Source organism: Anastrepha ludens, chromosome 3, assembly GCF_028408465.1.
Source record: "Anastrepha ludens isolate Willacy chromosome 3, idAnaLude1.1, whole genome shotgun sequence".
Taxonomy (NCBI): Eukaryota; Metazoa; Arthropoda; class Insecta; order Diptera; family Tephritidae; genus Anastrepha; species Anastrepha ludens.
Window position 1 is genome coordinate 13218463 of NC_071499.1, and position 18705 is coordinate 13237167.

At 34.2% G+C, this 18705-nt stretch overlaps 1 protein-coding gene across 3 annotated transcripts in view; it reads right to left on the minus strand.

Annotated features, from left to right (window-relative positions):
- Nucleotides 1-18705, minus strand: part of LOC128857040 (uncharacterized) — a 99218-nt gene that overhangs the window by 4198 nt on the left and 76315 nt on the right. The window contains exons 1-2 of one of the 3 annotated variants that reach the window (XM_054092568.1): nucleotides 15765-16493; nucleotides 2445-2796 (exon numbers count right to left, since the gene is read on the minus strand). In XM_054092568.1, coding sequence (XP_053948543.1) covers nucleotides 2445-2796; nucleotides 15765-15814 — 402 coding nt within the window. In that variant the 5' untranslated portion in view covers nucleotides 15815-16493. Of the gene's footprint in view, nucleotides 1-2444; nucleotides 2797-5129; nucleotides 5235-15764; nucleotides 16494-18705 lie in introns of those variants that run through there. The other 2 variants (XM_054092570.1, XM_054092569.1) reach the window with 2 other exon arrangements.

Sequence of the window (18705 nt, forward strand, 5' to 3'; positions counted from 1 at the left end):
AATATAACATATAGCAGAGAAATAAGAGAGAGAGAGTCAGAAATTGGTGATGATATGCTTGAAAGTGAAAGTTAATTTGTTTTTATTATTTTAAATATAATATTATTTAATTTTTTCTTCAAATATTAGTACTAAGACACGCAAACTATTGAATGCTCTTTAACCCTTAAATGCACGCTGTTATTCGCACTCCGCGAACTGTAAACTCATTTTCATAACCACTTACTTAAGGAATCCCGGTGGTCTAGAGGTAGAAAATTTTAATTTTTGCATTTAAAAAAAAAATGAAAATTTAAATTCCATATTTTTTAGGCTTTATATTTAACTTCTTTTACATACAAAAATAAAAAAAAATTAAATTTTTTTTTTGAATTATCAAATATACAGTGGCTCAAATATTTAATCGTACATACTCACTGTTCATCATTGAACATAATTTCGGAACTGTAAGTTAATCAAATTTCGAAAAAAAATATTTGTCATTTAATTGGAATGTACTGCATTTATTCACATAAATAAATTATATACACATTCAATATTTTTATATTGACAAATAGAAATAAACAAAACATAGAACTCATGTCCAAAAGAATAATCCTAAAAACATTTAATGTCGTTAAAATATAAAGCAAAACTCTTTATCAGTATTTAGAGGCTAATCATTTGACTTTATGATAGAATTTAAACGTCTTTGGCTCTGAAAGTATTCGATGTAGTGCCAGCTGGTGGTAGCAGAGGAAGAGGAAGGCCTCACGCGAAAAAAAAAAGCAGCAGGCTAATTGATGTGTGCCAGACGTTTCAGCTTGTTATTGGCAGCTCAATCTTCCCCCACAAGCAAAACCATAAATATACCTGGACTTCACGCAGTGGGACGAGTCATAACCAAATATACCATATTTGCGTGAGTCGAAAGTGGAGAGGCTCGCTACTTGATGTCAGGAATAGACGGGGAGCCGACTTAGACAGTGACCATGAACTGATTTGCTGAAATGCAGCAATAAAACCAACACGTCAGAAAATAAATGACTAGCGCCTTTCGCGAGAAGCTGCTAACTAACCAGAACAACGAAGATTGGGAAACTACAAATGTCACGCTCAGGCAAATCGTTCCAGAGACAATTGGCACAGTAAAAGCCGGCGCATCAACAACAAGAGATAGAAGTGTCGCTATGGAATAGAAAAGATTAGTCAAAGATGTGTTTAAAGTTGGAAATAAGTAAATTCTCTGTGATAAAAGATACAAAAATTTTAAGTTGCAAAAAAAAATTCACACTTAAATAGGGAAATTGCAATTAGCGCGCCTTTTTATTAGGTAAATCTAGATCGAACTTTTTTATCACAAACCTCTTTATTAATATTTTCCTTCAACATTTTATTAAGCTCTGCGGCTGATTTGAAATTATTATTTTTTAACTTCCTTTAAAATTATGCGTCTTCCCGATCATTAAGTTTTTTTCCTTGGCCAAGACGATTTTTATTTGCAATCGAAGAGTCACTTTTGTGTCGTCTAATTATGTATTGCACTGTAGAATGAGTTGTGTTCATTAAATTAATGATTTCCATTTTCATGCAATTTAATAATCACCTGGCGTTCCTATTTGATTGTCTCTTTCCTGACCTTCAATGCTTTCGATTTGTATTTCGAAAACTGCAGCAACGGTGACTGGAGGCTGTGGTTCAGTACATACATACATACGTACAAGTACATAGCTCTCATACCACAGGCCACCTATTGCCGACTCCTATTTAATATGTGACTTCAAATAAACTCTATACATTTTATCTAAAACATATTTACCAATTTTTTTAATTTTAATTACAGCTTTTATTCAAATTTAGAACTTTGACTCAATTCGCAAATTTGAATTCGTGTCTATTTTTACTTTCCGATCACCTGCTTTTCTCACTCGCAAATTCTTACAAGTAAAAATTTATCCAGTACAAACTTCCCCTCAAAACGAAATGTCATTTAGCTCTCTCACGTTCCCCTACTTTGCAAGTTTTTCGGATATATGAACACCAAGAAATAAAATTTATTTATCGTTTCGAAAATCCGTTTTAAAGTTAAACGCTAAGTATGTGCGATTAAGCGTTTGAGCCACTTCATGTTCGTGAAAAAATATTTATTTTATTGCAAATCACTTCTTGTGTAATAGCACACAGATAATTTCGAAGGTAAACATAACTTCTAAGGCATTTAATTACCATCTTTCATCGTTATATTCACCATTTTTCGCCTAAGCAATATTCCAAAAATGGCCTAATTATTTTTTATTATTATTACCAGTGAATAGGTTATTAAATAACAAACAGAAATAACAGAAAAAAATCGCGCATTTAAGGGTTGAACACCTTCAAGATCGATTCTTCATTCCTACGAATATCAGCAGCAGAAGATCTGCAGAGGCAGCTATATAAAAAACTTGCACTTTGTTCAAACTCACATGCGATAATCCTCGCCCATCCGTTCGATTGCCCAGCTCATCGATGGGTCCCGTCCAACAGCAGACACTCAAGCGATGTGTCACATAGCCGATGATGATCATGATGACCATCAGCAGGCCTACGCCCAGAACAAACACCAGCCATGGGCTATTATTCATATTCTGTAGATTCTTCTCCAGCTGCAACGCGAAAAGTATAAGCACCGGTACAGCAACAACACCCACTAATATATCAACAATATGGCGGCGATCATTGCTGCCATTGGCAAGGTCGTTGCTGTTGCTATTGATCATATTGCTCAGGCTGGTGGTGGAACGCACCGTGTTGATGCTGTGAGCGTGCAGTGCCATTCTGAAGAAGAAGAAAATGAAAAACAAAAAATTAAAAATTAGTAAAAAATTTAAATAAAATTAAAAAAATAATTAATAATAATAAAAAAGGAAACATAAAATAACAAAAATACGTTTAAACTAAATTTAAAAATTATTTAAACCTAAATGAAAAACAAGAAATTAAAAATTAGTAAAAAATTTATAGATAAAATAAAAAATAATTAATAATAATAAAAAAGAAAACATAATAGGACTATGAATAGGTTCGTGCGGTTTTTTTTCGAAATTTGAAACTTTATTGACGTAAAATGGTTACAAATTTAATATTCAAAATATTGTCCATCGCTTACTACTACTTTTTCCCATCTTTCTGGCAATTCACGGATTCCCTTTGTGAAAAATTCGGTCGGTTTTGCCGCAATCCACGAATCGATCCATTTTTTGACTTCATCGTAATTACGGAAGTGCTGGTCAGCCAGGCCATGTTGCATCGATCGGAAGAGATAGTAATCGGATGGCGCAAGGTCTGGACTATACGGCGGGTGGGGTAGGGCATCCCATTTGAGCGTTTCTAAGTATGTTTTGACCACTTGTGCAACATGTGGCCGAGCATTGTCATGTTGCAAAATAACTTTGTCGTGTCTATCGGCGTATTGCGGCCGTTTTTCTCGCAGTGCTCGGCTCAAACGCATCAATTGTCGTCGGTAGACATCCCCCGTAATCGTTTCATTCGGTTTCAGTAGCTCATAATACACAACACCCAGCTGGTCCCACCAGATACACAGCATAACCTTCAGGCCATGAATATTCTGCGCCGACGTCGATGTTGAAGCATGGCCAGGGTATCCATACGTTGCCCGACGTTTTGGATTGTCGTAATGGACCCACTTTTCATCGCCAGTCACAATTCGATGCAAAAAACCCTTTCTTTTGTGCCGTTGAAGCAGTTGTTCGCATGCCATAAAACGGCGTTCAACGTCTCTTGGCTTCAATTCATACGGCACCCAATGGCCTACCTTTCGGATCATTCCCATGGTTTTTAAACGTTTGGAAATGGTTGATTGATCAACTCCCAAAGTTTTTGCAACCTCTTCTTGCGTTTGAGCCGGATCTTGATCGAGCAATTCCTCCAATTCGGTATCCATGAACTTTGGCGGCGCACCCTCGCGTTCTTCGTCTTCCAAGCCAAAATCACCACTTTTAAAGCGTGCAAACCACTTCTGGCACGTTCGCTCAGATAGAGCATGCTCACCATAAACTTCCACCAAGATACGATGACTTTCGGCTGCTTTTTTCTTCATATTAAAATAATGAAGAAGAATTCCCCGCAAAAACACATTATTTGGCACGAAATTCGACATTTTCAAGTGTGGTAAAAATATTGTTGTTTACGCTTCAAATAAAAAACTTATACTGACGTTTGTGCCTTACGACAGTAGCTCTCCAATGAATGTTTGGAAATGTGGATCGATGGAATAATAATCAAGTTACGCCATCTGTTGTAAAACCGCACGAACTTATTCATAGTCCTATTAAAATAAAAAAAATCCGTTTATACTAAATTTAAAAAGTCATTTAAATATAATGAAAATCAAGAAATTAAAAATTAGGAAAAAAAAACAATGAGTAATAATAATAAGAAAGAAAACAATAAATAACAAAATTCCGCTTAAACTAAATTCAAAAAGTTCTTTAACTTAAAATAAATTTGTATAATTTTTATAATACATTTTGTTTAAACTGATTGATTGCGAGAATGCTTTTTGAATTGAAATTTTTTAAAGCATTTGATAATAAAAATCGGATTCGAGCTGACGTTTGGTGGAAAATAATACTTGATTTCAAATTTTTTTTAAGAGAAATATTAACTCTGTATAGGAGAGTTTGGTTTAGATGCCTTAGCTTCAAACGAATTTTTTCTTAATATTTCTGTGATAAAATATGCAAAGTTTTTTTTCAAAACCCATTCTTTCTTGGTTTGTTTTCCTTGTTCACTCCACTTGGGAGCATAGGGCCTCGAGACTTAGTTTCGTTAATCTTTTTGAATTCTGAAAGGGTAGGTGATTAGCCTGCCGCTACCAGTCTTAAATAGTGGGAATTCCCAGCTGTCGTTGCTTAGGAACAATGCCATTTTACTGCTTGGAGCGCCATCTGTGTTTCACATTTTTCTGCCTGAAGGGTCGCACAGATGGTTGACGACTGCCCGCTTCCTCTTGCTGGCGCCACTGTCAACAAATTGCAAATTGTAGATTGGATTCAGTACGTAGTGAAATGCGCACTTTTGCCCTTTGCTATTTGTACTACCCATTATTTTATTATGTTAGCTGTTAGCAGTTAGCAGTTATACTTAACTGTAATTAGTTTTCATTAAATTTTCTCAACTCATTGTGGTTTATACAAAACAATTTACAATGCATTGAAGTGCACGTTTCAGATACTTCCACACTTGCATACTATCGCTTGACTGAGTGCCCGAGTGGCGGCGTTTGTCGCAAATTCATTTGCATATGTAAACAGGGAAATTTGTTTTTGTGCATCGTACATTAATTTTATTTTTATTTTTTTAGCTGAATCAACCGCCTTAACACATATGAGGTGTTGTTGCAGTTGATTTGAAGTTTTATCTACGGAAAACAAAAATTGTTTTTGTTTACGACGAAGTGTAAATGTGGAATTAATTCTACTAAGCTTTTATTTGCTCAATTTGAAATACTTAAAATTACTTATACGCCACGGTGTTGTTTTGGTTTCTCCGAATTTAAGAGAGGTATTGGTTTGTTTTTTTTATCGCAACGCTAGTTTCTGTGTATCTTTGCTTGCTATTCTAATGAACGGTGTTATTCACACTGATAAAATGTTATTGTAAATAAAGCACTTGCAAACAGCTTAATGCAATTATTTGTCGTTGGTAATGCAATTTAAGAATATACTGATCCAGCATACCTGTTTTTATCATTGATAAATTAATGCAAGACTTTCAACTGCATTTCATGAATAAACAGAACGAATTATATATTTTTATAATCTTTTTGTTTTTGGCACGCTTGTCTTTAGGAGCGTTTGCAATTCTTGCAGTGTATAATTTTATATGTTCGTTAATAGTTATGTTACTCTATTAGTAGAGGCTGTTGCAGTAACAGTGGTTGTAGCAGTAGAGAACGCTAATGAACATATAGACAAAACTGCAAAGCAAAATGCATTTGTTGTTGCTGAGCAGAGAAATTATTGCTGCCAGAGAATGTTAATGAACATCCTCATTTTGGACTATATGAGCATGTTCATTAACATTCTCTGGAAGCAGTAACTCCTCTGCTCAGCAAAAACGAATGGCACAAATGGCCTCTGGTGACGATACAGCATGCTTGACTGCGCTTTGTATGTGTTAGTGCAGTCGGGTGGCGTCGTGTCCCACATACTTGTTGTCGGTAAAAATCAAAAATTTTAGATATTAGCGTCAAGCACCCGACACGCACACATATAAAGTTCTTGTCAAACAATGCTTGACCGTCACCAGAGGCCAAAATAGAACGAACAGAATCGACAAGCATAGTAAATCCAGAGATCTTTATAGGTTTTTTATAGGCCGAAGCGGCGAGTGCGTGACGAAGTGAAATATGTAAACAGCGCATGTACAAACATGTTTTTGTAGAAAAATGAATAAGCATATTGATTGAGAATCAATTTGTTATTGCGTATATTGATTTGGTTGCTGCAAAAATTTTAGTTTTGTTTGTGCAAAACAGTGTGAGTGGATTGCTGGAGCGATATAGTGTCACCTCAGAATAGAGAGTTAAGATATGCTATGAGTTAGAAAGACTTCCAGGCGAACCATCGTCGTGTTTTGATCCCGATGATCGAAAGTCATATAAAATTATGAGAAAACGCTACCGGTTGCTGCACATTTGTGTATAGTTAGCAACGTCAAAGGAAAAGGTAAATTTTAAAAACTTAATTATTGATTATATCAATTATTTAAAATTTTCAGGTAAAGTAATAGCAATAAAATACTCAGGTTCAAAATTAAGTTTTAAACTAATAACTTACAATTCAATTTTATACGGCACAGTCGTTATTGTTTGTTGGGGGTTGGCGAGCCAATTTTAGCCGGATTAGCTCAACTCTTCGAAAGGGCTATAATATCATTAAACTGGGGAAGGTGTAAATGACTGCATGAATTGGCATCACCGGAGTATGTAAAAATTGCCCCAGTACTGCCCTGAATGTCGTTTTGCACTAACTTCCCATCGACTTTTAGATTATTTCCATCGTTGCTCATGTGCAAAAATGCAGGTTAAAGGAGGTTGATCTGTGGAGGTAGTTTCTCAAGAGACATTAAAGCATTTTTAGGCAGTTAACACCGTATTTCAAATCTCTCTATCCGCAAACCGGAGCTTGAGGATCGACGGAGGACCGATGGGGGTACCTCTGTCTGCGCTGACGGCTCCTAGATGGAATCGGGAGTCGGAGTAGGGGTTTTCTTTTGTAAATGAGCGAATTTTTCTATTTCCTTATAATTTCCGAATACTGCTAGTGTTTTCAGACTGCGATCCTGCAGGCACGTAAAATGCTTAGGGAACGAGGGAAATATTAACATTTTTTCCAATAGTCAAGCCGCGATCAAGGCTCTGACGACGCCATGATGCAGAAGTCAAACGAGAAAGAAGACAACTCCTGTAAGAAGGAGATCAAATCACTTGAGCGTCAAATTTCTCTGATCTGCATCCCAGGACAAAGGTACATATAGGGAAATGAAATTGGTGATGAGCTTGCGAGAAAAAGGTCGACTGAATTGGTCTCAGAGATCTCCCACCCGGACAACAGTCAAAGGGGAATTGCACAACTCACTTCCCAGAGAAGCGCGGAAGAGATAGAGCTCAATTTATTCAGGTACTATTTCGAGGACCCTTTGTCCCCAATACAATAAATGGAAGACTCGAAAAGTACTAGGGACTCCACGTCATTCAATTTTTAAACTCGTAGCTGTGATCGTACCGGTCATTGGACGATCGGTACACACGCGTAAAAAAAGTTAGGTTTACCCCTATTTATCCCCTATTGCAGAAGCTGTTAGGACCTTTCAGAGAGGGAGACTATTGAGCCCTTTCTCTGCAAATGTCCGGTTTTGGCAGCTAGACGACTAAGGTCACTAGCTGCGTCTTTCTTTGACAGCTTGGGGCAGTGCGCCAATCTAAATACCAGCAACCTTCTCCATTACATCAACGGCTCTGGCTGGCTGTAGGTATCTGCCTGTTGGAGGTATCATAATGGTACCAAAACGGCGTTTTCGTGCTACTAGGGAAATGCTAGTCAGGTACTTCAACCATTTCACCTTCCCACCTATATAAGTAGATTTTCAGATGTGCATCTTAACTAGCTCACTAGCTTTACAACAGTCCACCTTTCTTTCTTTCTTTCACCGGCGACTTTCAAGGTTGCCAAAAATACTAAACTTCATATAAGTACCATAAATGACATCACATGATTATTTCATTTATTTCAGAAGTACTTTTGGTAATAATTTATGTGAGAAATAAACAAGATCCTCCGTCATCACATGGACTAACTGTTTAGTTGTTTGGCTGTTATTCTGTCAGTAGGTAATCGCTTATCTCTTAGCTCTGCTTGTTAGTTCGCATGACTTATTGCCACGCGGATTACGGCTGGCTTTAATCAGCCCCCCCTGGGTGTAGCACAAATGCTCCCCAACAACGAGATTCCACGCGTGCTTTGCGGCTGCGAGCTTTATAAGTACTCAATAAATAAACACGAGCACTAATAATTTAAACACTTATCTGATATTAACTGATCCTTTCTCGCCTCCATGACTCTGCAATCTCTCTGAGATAAACAAGTGACTTAGGGAAATTTTTCTAAGTGTATTATCTAGTAAATTCTATGTAATTTTTCACTTATTTTTATTTAGTGTTTGCTTCCATGCTCGCAATTCTGTAATTACCTGTGTATGTATAAATGTACAAATCGCTTAGCAACAAAAATGAACGAATTCTTAAAAACATCATCTCAAAAAATTTGCCCTCAATTCAGTGCAAATTTAAATTTGCATTGAGACTTGCACTGCTACATCATTTACAAATGAATTGATATAAATTTTTTCATATTTTTGAAAAACATTTGATATGCAAAATATATGAACAATGAATGCTGTGAGTTTGATACGAGTGGGATATACACACATACATACATACCTACATACATAGTTTGCGTGAGAATTGTTTATAATAAGAAAATAATCAGATAAACAATAATCAGGTGTCTATAGTATGTATCTATGTATGTATGTACATATATATGTATGTATGAATGTATTTACGTACTTGCATATTATTCATGCAGCTGCCCGTACATAGCCATTGTATTGAGAGCTCGTTAAGCAAACGAATGCCTTTCAATAGCATTTCTCACATTTCACCTTGTTTTCGAAAACATTTGAACATACATTTGCACATACACATACACACATGTAATATATATACATATATACAAACTTTCATTAGAAGTTGTTGTTTTGAAAAAGATAATAGAGGTAAATATTTTGTATTCAATTTAGTTGGAGTGTGCTTCACACACATTTGTTCATTTCATTCACTCATCTAAGGCTCGATAACTGATGTTGATCAAGAGTTGAAGGACATTTTCTTGAAGTGTCATTCTCGAATTGTTTAGAAACAGGGAAATACAGGGTGGCGCAAAATTAATCATACAATTTCGTTTTTGAATAACTTTTTTTATTAAATGCAAAAAAAAAAATGATTTTGAGAGGTGGGTATCTATATTTTCAGCTTTACGCGCTCCATTGTTGCTTGTCGGCTTGTATACTGAAGCTGTCTACTCCTCAAGTGTCAACTATTTATTTACATATTTTTTCATTTATATCAGACTTAGAGACTCTTACAGACTAAACATTAGTTAACAATTTTTAACATACATATAGCTCTAACTACCTATTTCTAAGCTAAAGTTAAGATCTTTAGCAAAATTATTACATATGTATGCGAAAGCATCTTGGCTGCCTGGTTGTGTCATTAAATTCATAATTAGTAGTGTGCACATTTTCGACGAATAAACGGTTTCTTCTTAATTCGCGGCATGGGGCTGAAACTTAACTACATTATAGATTTGTGAATAGCTAATATTAGTCGGCTGCTTTGAGAGCGAGTGCAGTTAACACCGAACATCATACACATTGCTTGCAGTTGCTATGCAAGTGGGAGTTGACTGCTGGGAGAGCGAATACAGCAGTTCACACTGAACATCATACGCATCGCTTACAGTTGCTAAGCAAATAAGAGCGACTAGATCAGTTAACGGCAAAGTGAAAAATTAAGTGTGAAGTTCGCCTTCATCCAATTAGAATTGGTTAATGGGAGTTCTGTTGCAAATGACCCAATTTGGAGATCTCTCCAGTTGTTAAAGCTAGCTTTACTAAGTGTGCAATATTATTGTAATGAATAAATAAAAATAAAATAATAAATAATAAATTGTTTGGACGGATCATTAATAACTACTAAAAAGAAATTGACTTACGGCTCTATAGGATAATTAATTTTGCGCCATCATGTATGTGGCATCGGGCAAGGTGCATTACTTTGAATAAAATATTTTGTATTCTTTTAAAATATTAACTTTTTTCTATACCTATCGGAAGCTTTTTCAAAAATTATAAATGTATGTTTTTTGTACCTCAATAATAATAGACTACTGGAGCGTAAAGGTCAAATTAAATATAGTACTTACATTATTCAAAATTTTTTTATTTAATAAAAAATGTTTCGAAAACAAAATTGACGATTATTTTTGCGCCATCTTGTATATATGTTGAATTTGTAATATTTTTGTCACGTTGAAAAACGCACCATTCAAAAAAAAAATAAAAGGTTTGTATCGAGTACTCGAAATTTAATTAATTGATATTCATGGACAGTATTTTGCAAAACAATATCGCCAATTTTGATGACAAATAGTTATACTTTGTACCTGTTTATCTCAAAACTTTAGCAGGGACTTTCCTAATAAGTGCTTATTGCTTTTGAAAAATGCTTTCGTCAGCTTGTTTTTAATTCGATGGAAGCAAACTCGAAAATACTCGAGGAAATGTACACTCAAGTATCCTCTATAAATCTCAACAGTGTTCAACAATACACAACTCTAGTAAATATTAAAATATTAATACCAAGTGCTAAATTTCTCAAGCATTCTCGAAAAGCTTAAGCACGTGCTGCGGTTTTTCTTCATGTGGGCGAATACAGATAAGAAAGAAGATACAGAAATATATACTCACAACTTCTATTCCAAAAAAAATCGAACTTTTCATAAATATAAAAATTTTATTGACATGGCGCCAATGTAAAATATTTGGCTTGAACTCATAATACGAGTATTAGTCCAGCATTGCCTTACTGTGAAATAAGTAGAAGTAAATAAGTAGAAGGAAATATGTAACAAGTTTTCCATTGTTTTCTGTATTAAATTTAAAAATCTTTTAACGAAATGTGTCAAATAATCAAAATATTATAGGTACAGTGGTGATTGTTTATAGCATAAGAAAATTGATGAGTAGCACAAGCAATTTCGATCGCTAGAGGTGAGGCTTAGTTAGAAGCGATGCAGGACAAATTATCCCCAGACTGGACTGTATCCAGAAAATAGCGAAAAATGCGTAAAAAAAAAAATAATACAAAATCGTTTGAGTAAATAACTGAAACGGAGTGAGGAATTTTGGTGAATTTCTGACAAATGAGAATTATTTCGTTGCATTATCCATCCTATTCACCTGCCTTAGCATTCTGTCACTTTTGTCTTTGGTAATAGTTTCATTTTATGTTGAAAGGAAAGCATCACAAATAGCTTGAACCCATTCAAGCTGCTATGACCAACATTTTAAACAACATTCCTAAAAAAGGCATAGATAGCTCGTTTGATAACTTTGAAAAATGTGCAAAGTTGTGCATTGAAGTAGAAGGTGAACTAATTTAAACGTTTCTCTAACAAGTCGACAGGTCATATAAGTAATAAGTACTAAAGACCGGCCGATAGCCCCAGGTGCTAGTTGCCTTACTACTGCAATGTAATTACTTATAACTATAATATTCATATAAATAAATACATGCATAAATAAATAAGCACTAATACTAATACGGAACTTAAAAACGATGTACAGAATGCAAAAGTGTGGCCAACATGGCACCGTTAATCGGCTCTCAGTGAATTTGAAGGCATAAGCTGATTTGCTGATGTAATAAGGGAGATGTCAGAAGGTTTGGAAAAACTGGAGGAAAAACTGTTGTTATTTTTCATTGGAAAAAATTGAGAATGTGTTGTGAATATATAAAAAATGAACGCACGTTCTCGAATGATTGAAAGAGCGTAATAATACGTGTGAAATGAGCGGACACAAGGCTGCTACATCATAGATGACTTAGTGCTCTCATAATTTTTGCATCGGATGGCCTAATCTTGTAATCTATAATGGAACTTAACCGTTTGAGTGCTAAGCGATTTTCTTTAATACATACGAAAATTGCGAAGCAAAATTTGGTCTAAGAAAACTGAAATATGATGGCTTTACAAATATAAGCATAGAGAACACAAAAAATTACATATTTCAATAATTTTATTTTTATTTTGTAGACTAAACTATTAGTTATGATTATAAGAAAAACTTATTTACATTTTTTTAATATCATCTTTTTTTTTTTTTTTACAACAAGTTCCGGCATTATTATTCAAATTTTGGCACATTTGTGGTTCCCCACACATGTACCATGCACACCTTTTTTGCAAATGTTGCATATTAGCCGGGAACGCTTTGGATTTTTAGATCCTTTTACACTACATACTACACATTTGCGCAATTTATTTTCAAAATATCGATATTGAACGAAAAATAAAAATTGTTTTTAACGGTCTCAACTAATTTATACTTTTATATGACATAAATTTTTTATAAATATCGCAAAATAATATTCAACACGTTCCTAGCCGAACGCCAAATGCACAGTGATGCAATCGTCGCTATAGCAACGCGCCGCAAATTTGGAGAATTAGTTATCGTCGCTATATCGACGAATCGCACTCAAACGGTTAAGGGATCACTGAAGCGGCGAGAAAATTAACTATATGTTAGGAATTTTTCGTCAGCGGGACAAAGAAGTATACTAAAATTTTTAAAAAGCTTTTTTATTGTACCTCTCATGAACTATGTAAATTAGGTTTTTCAGCGCAATATAAAATAAAATGGTGGCTGCACAGCTTTCACGAGAAATTTTTTTTGAAAGGGCGTATGTTTACTATATCGGTTAGGGTGGCTCAAAACCAATTTTTCGTTCTTGATGCTACCCCTAAATTTGCTGCATTGCAAAAAAGAAAAAATAGCTACTCATTTTTATATCTACAATAATATTTACTCATGCCACCAAAACTTTGAAAGTTATCATTGAATTCCAATTAAAAAATTGCATTATTCCGTAAATTTGGTAAGAAATTTTTGCGGGTCGTTATTATGTATTATCCCTTTTGAATGAATTGCCCTTCTAATGATATAATGATATAATATGCCTTATTAGAAAAAAAATTATATTTTTACAGAAACTCAAACTCACCAAAATTAAAAAGTGTTAAAACTGAAAAGACAAAAAAGAATATATTTTTTTGGTAGTTGCAAAGCATTGCCGGTGGCCGTAAATTTATGTTTTTTGTGTGTAAGCGCATCACCCACGAATGTGGGTTAAAATATTTATGCTAGTTTTTTTAGTAGTGGTATGGGCGACTTGAAAAATTTAGTATCAAAAAAAGGCTAAGGAATGAAAGAGGCTTTAAAGTAAAAATATGTAAAATTTAAATTTAAATATTTTTGTGCCCTTTAAGGTTTAAGCCCTTTAAGGTTTTGGCTTAACACCTGAATAAAAAATATTTCTCACAAAAGATAAGCTGCTTCTACTTATACACAAAGGGTGTTTCAAAAGTTGGGAATAAGTAGTGCCGATAGTTAAAAATTCCTAGACGGAACCTTTTTTATGTCATCTTTGATCTTTGTCAAGGAGACCGATGTAGAATTTTACGCGATAGAATAACGTATTAAAATTATTGAAACTTACTATGAAAACGGTCGGTATTTAAGAATAAAATATCGCAAAATTCGTGATTTTTTTGGTGGAAATAAACGTCAGAATGAGTCGACAATTCAAAGGTTGGTGAAAAAATTAAAAAAAAAAACTGGATCGAAATAGAAACTGGTTAAGGATAAAAAAGGCCAGGTATATCAGACTAAGGTTTTTTGTAAAGTAAAGCAAATGAAAAAAAGTGTTTTTTCAATAGCGGTTACCCTTCGGTAGACAATGGAAAATCTCCGAGTGTATTTTTGCCATGAAAAAGCTCTTCATAAAAATATCTGCCGTTCGGAGTCGGCATAAAACTGTAGGTCCCTCCATTTGTGGAACAACATCAAGACGCACGCCGTAAATAGAAGAAGTAGCTCGGCCAAACACGTAACAGAAATGTACGCGTTAATTATTTAATTTATTTTAATTTATTTAAATTCTAACTGAATAAGCCCACACGATTCCAGAGCTGAATCACAACATTCGGACCGAGATTGCTGGACTCAATACGAAAAAGAGTGAGCGAGTCCTTGAAAATTTGAATTCTCGTATGATAGCCTTAAAGAAGGCCAGAATAGTCTTCTATTCCTGCAAATCTATGCTCGGTAAAAAATGGGGACTTCAGCCGCAGGTCGTGCTGTGTCGTGCTGCGCCGCCCTGAATGTCGTTTTGCTTTACTTTCGCTAGAATTTTACTTTATTTCCATCGCTGCTCAAATTGCAACCAGATTAAAGGAGGTTAGCCTCTGGAGGCAGTCTCTCAAGCGACATGGTAACATTTTTGAGCAGTTAACACCGGTTTTCTCTGAATTTCAGACAAATTTCTCTATCCGCAAACTGGAGTTCGAGGGTCGTGCCAGGGCAATCTTTCCAAGTAGGTAGAATTGAAACGAGGGGAAAATCTGCACTGAAGCTCTGTCTTCACTGACGGCTCCATAACCGCATCGGGAGTCGAAGCAAGGACTTTCTCTAAATCAGCCAATTTCCTTAAAATTACCGAAAACTGCTATTGTTTTTCCGGCCGAAGTCTTTGCGATCCTGCAGACATGTAAAATGCTTAAGGAAGGAGGAAAATATTAACATTTTTTTCGATATTCAAGCCGCGATCAAGGCTCTGACGACGCCATGGTGCAGATCCAAACAAGTCAACTCCTACAATATACGAAGAACACAGAAATTCCTTTGGACTACTCGCCATTGAATTTCCAAACTTGTAGCTGTGTTTACCGGTCACTGGACGACCGGCACACACGCGAAAAAGTTAGGGTTACCATTTAAACCCCATCGCAGAAGCTATGGCGACCTTTCAGAGCAGGAGACTGTAGAGCACTTTTTCTGTAAATGTCCGTATTTGGCAGCGAGATGATTAAGCTCATTAGGTGCTCCTTTCTTCGATAGCTCGGGACAGTGCGTCTACCTAAATTCCAACAACCTTCTCCGTTACATCAATAGCACTGGCTGGCAGTAGACATCTGCCTTTTTTGAGCTCTCATCTACAGCGCTTTAGTGCTATTTGAGGAGTGTCAGACGGGCACTTCAACCATTTCACCTACCTACTTACACCCTGAAGATGCACTCATGGTGGACAAGAGCCGCATTTCGAATAAAAATAGTGAAACCTAAATGAATATAAATTTTTACATATTTCATTTTAAAATAACATCTAGGCGCGCCTTTTGTAAGACCCCTTTATTGCTGGAGATTCGGTTTTTTTTTTAACTAACAAGTAAATATCAAAAGTCTAATCCAGCTATGCTATTCTCTACTCCAAATTCTTACATAACTGTTGTTTGCATTTACATATACATACATACCCATATACATATATATATGCAATACATATAGACACGCATGCATTTTTATTATCCTACCTTGTCTCGAATGCTGTGTTTATCAGATCGGCGGGTAAACTAATACGCATCTCGGCACTTTGCTGTGTTTGCGGTTGCTGCTGTGATTTATGAATTTATTGAAGCAAATTTTAAATTAGTTCACTGTGTCTTACACGCGTTTGCTTATTTTTATTTAAAGCGGGTTGTATCGAGTATTTGTTATCGTATTTAAATTGCAATATTTTTTTCTGTTTAATTGTATGTAATTTATTCAAATGCGGTTTGATTATCTAACCTTCGTTTGACTTATCAATATTATTGGCTTTCTTCGTTTTTGTTGTTGTAAATTTCTTACTTAATTAAATTATGTAACTTTAGTTAATTTACAATTAACTTCAAGCCGTGTATTAGAGGTGATTTAATTTTTTTAATTCTTTTAAATTTTATATTTATATTTAAGCAGAGATATTTTGCATTTCATTTTCCAATTTATATAATTAAACACAATGCAATTTTTAGTTAATGGACGGTAATTTCAATTTAATTTACAAAATGCGTGCAATTTTTATTTCAGCGAAAAATAATTTTACTATTTTTGTTGAATTAACTTTTTTCACTCTATTTCCTGCTGTTGCTGCTGAGCTTCGCCACTTACAACACCTCGATATGTATCAAATAAATATCAGTAAAATTTTCGTTAGATAAAAAAGCCGTTAACGTGTTTTTAGCGCTTACCGAACTGCACGTTGGCAGCTCTCTTCGACAACTGAGTTCAAGCGCTCATTAAGGGTAGTTGCAAAACCGCGAGATCGGAGGTAAGCGCAAAATGTTAATCATACGCACGGTGAACCACCCACATTAAGAGAATAAAAAAACAAAAAAAAAAAACAAAGCGCACACTTATCACTGTGTTACGTGAGTTATTATTTGCACATAACTTCTATCCGTACAATTACTTTGACTAAACAGTATTCCAGATAAGTTATTCAGGCCGTTGATTAGAATATTTGCTTAGATTTTATGGCAGTGATGTGCTCGTATACGAGCATAACTTGAAGATCATTTCGCTTTGTTTGTGTGTCTGCAGTATGCGCCGGGATGTTGTCTACGTACACACGCACTCATCTCCGGCGGGCGCTAATACCCTTTGAAAATACGTAAGTAGGAGATAGTAGGCACTTATCAGTTGGTGATTATGCCTATAAATCACTATTTATGTTCAGATGTGTCGGTGTGTGTGTGTGTGTGTATGTAGACAATTCACGTGAGCAGTGAAGAACAGCTGTGAAACTAGTCTAGCGCAGCATTGCTGCTAATATTGACGCGCGCGATAACAGCAAATTATACTCATTACGCCCACTTAAAACTGGGCATGTACCATAAAACTATTGTGCATTAGGGTGAGCCCTTCATGAGTGGAACTGCTATGCATTATTTTTAGTACAAATAAAGGAATGATGGAGGTAATACGATGAGTTTTTCTTCCATTTATATTAGATTATTAGGATTATTTAGTCTTGTATAGATGGAAAAATTTTACAAAAAACAAAAAAAAAAAAAATCAAGAATACCAAAAAACAAAAACAACAACAAAAATCAAGAATACCAAAAAAAAGTAACAAAAAAAATTAAAAAAGAATATTAGGTTGGGGTAAAAATAGGTTAGTTTACTAGTATTATTTAGTCTTATATAAATGGAGAAATATTACAAAAGCACATAAAAAAGCAAAATACCAAAAAAAAAATGAAATAACAAAACAAAAATAAAAAATAAAATAAATACCAAAAATAAAGTAACAAAAAATACCAAAAAAATAAAAAATTAATAACAAACAAAAACAACAAAAAAAATTTTAATTTCAAAAATAGTAACAAAAAAAAAATTTTTTTTAAATAATATTAGGTTGGGGTAAAAATATATTGTATTAGTTTACTAAGATTATTTAGTCTTGTTTAAATGGAGAAAAGTTACAAAAAGACAAAAAAAAACAAAATACCAAAAAAACAAAAAAATTAAATAACAAAAAAAAAACAAAAAAATAAATTAAATCAATATCAAAAAAAAGTAGAAAAAAAGTAAGAAAAAAAAAAATTCCAAAAAAAATACCAAAACAAAAAAAATTAAAAAAAAGAATAATTTAATAAGAATATAGATTATTAAGATTATTTAGTCTTGCATAAATGGAGGAAAATTACACAAAAAAAATACCCAAAAAAAAAAAACAAGAAAAAGTAAAAAACAGTATATTAGATAGGGGTAAAAATAAATCCATTATTTTTAATTTTTAGTTTGCGCAAATGGTTAAAAAAAAAAATAAAAACAAAAAGAATATTAGATTGAGATAAAAACATTATTATTATTACTTTCTTTTTTGTTTTATTTTTATTTCTTATTTTGTTTTTACTACATAATTTTTATATTTTATTTTGCGCAATTAGTTTAAAACTGTTTTATGGTCGATGTTTACCTCCTATGATTACCAACTTGCCGCTCAACTTCGATTATTTCTGTGATTTGTGACATTTTCGATATTATCGACATTTTCTTTAACATCAAAAATTCCTGAACGGAAACGACGACACTAAAATTGTACGTTAGCTGTTACAGTATCGGCACCATAAACACCATTAAAAATTTTAGCAGCCTGGCTTGCATTTTCGCCTTTATAAAAAAAAAAAACTGTATACTGTACCGCGTTTTCTCATTGTTATCACCCACAATGTTGTTGTAACTCACAATTGAATGGAGCAAACAAAAACCAACTTAGGAATTTTTAGTGTGAAATGTCAACTTGACAACGAGTATAAACTTTCAATTGTTTGATCGATACTTTACGAGAACTCGATCACTATAGCGATCTACCGAGAAAAATTTAAGTCACTTTAGAAAAAAATTCTGCTGCATGCGAGAAAATGTGAATATCACAAAATAAGAACCACACTAATAAACAGATTATTTGCATGTATGTATGTATGTATA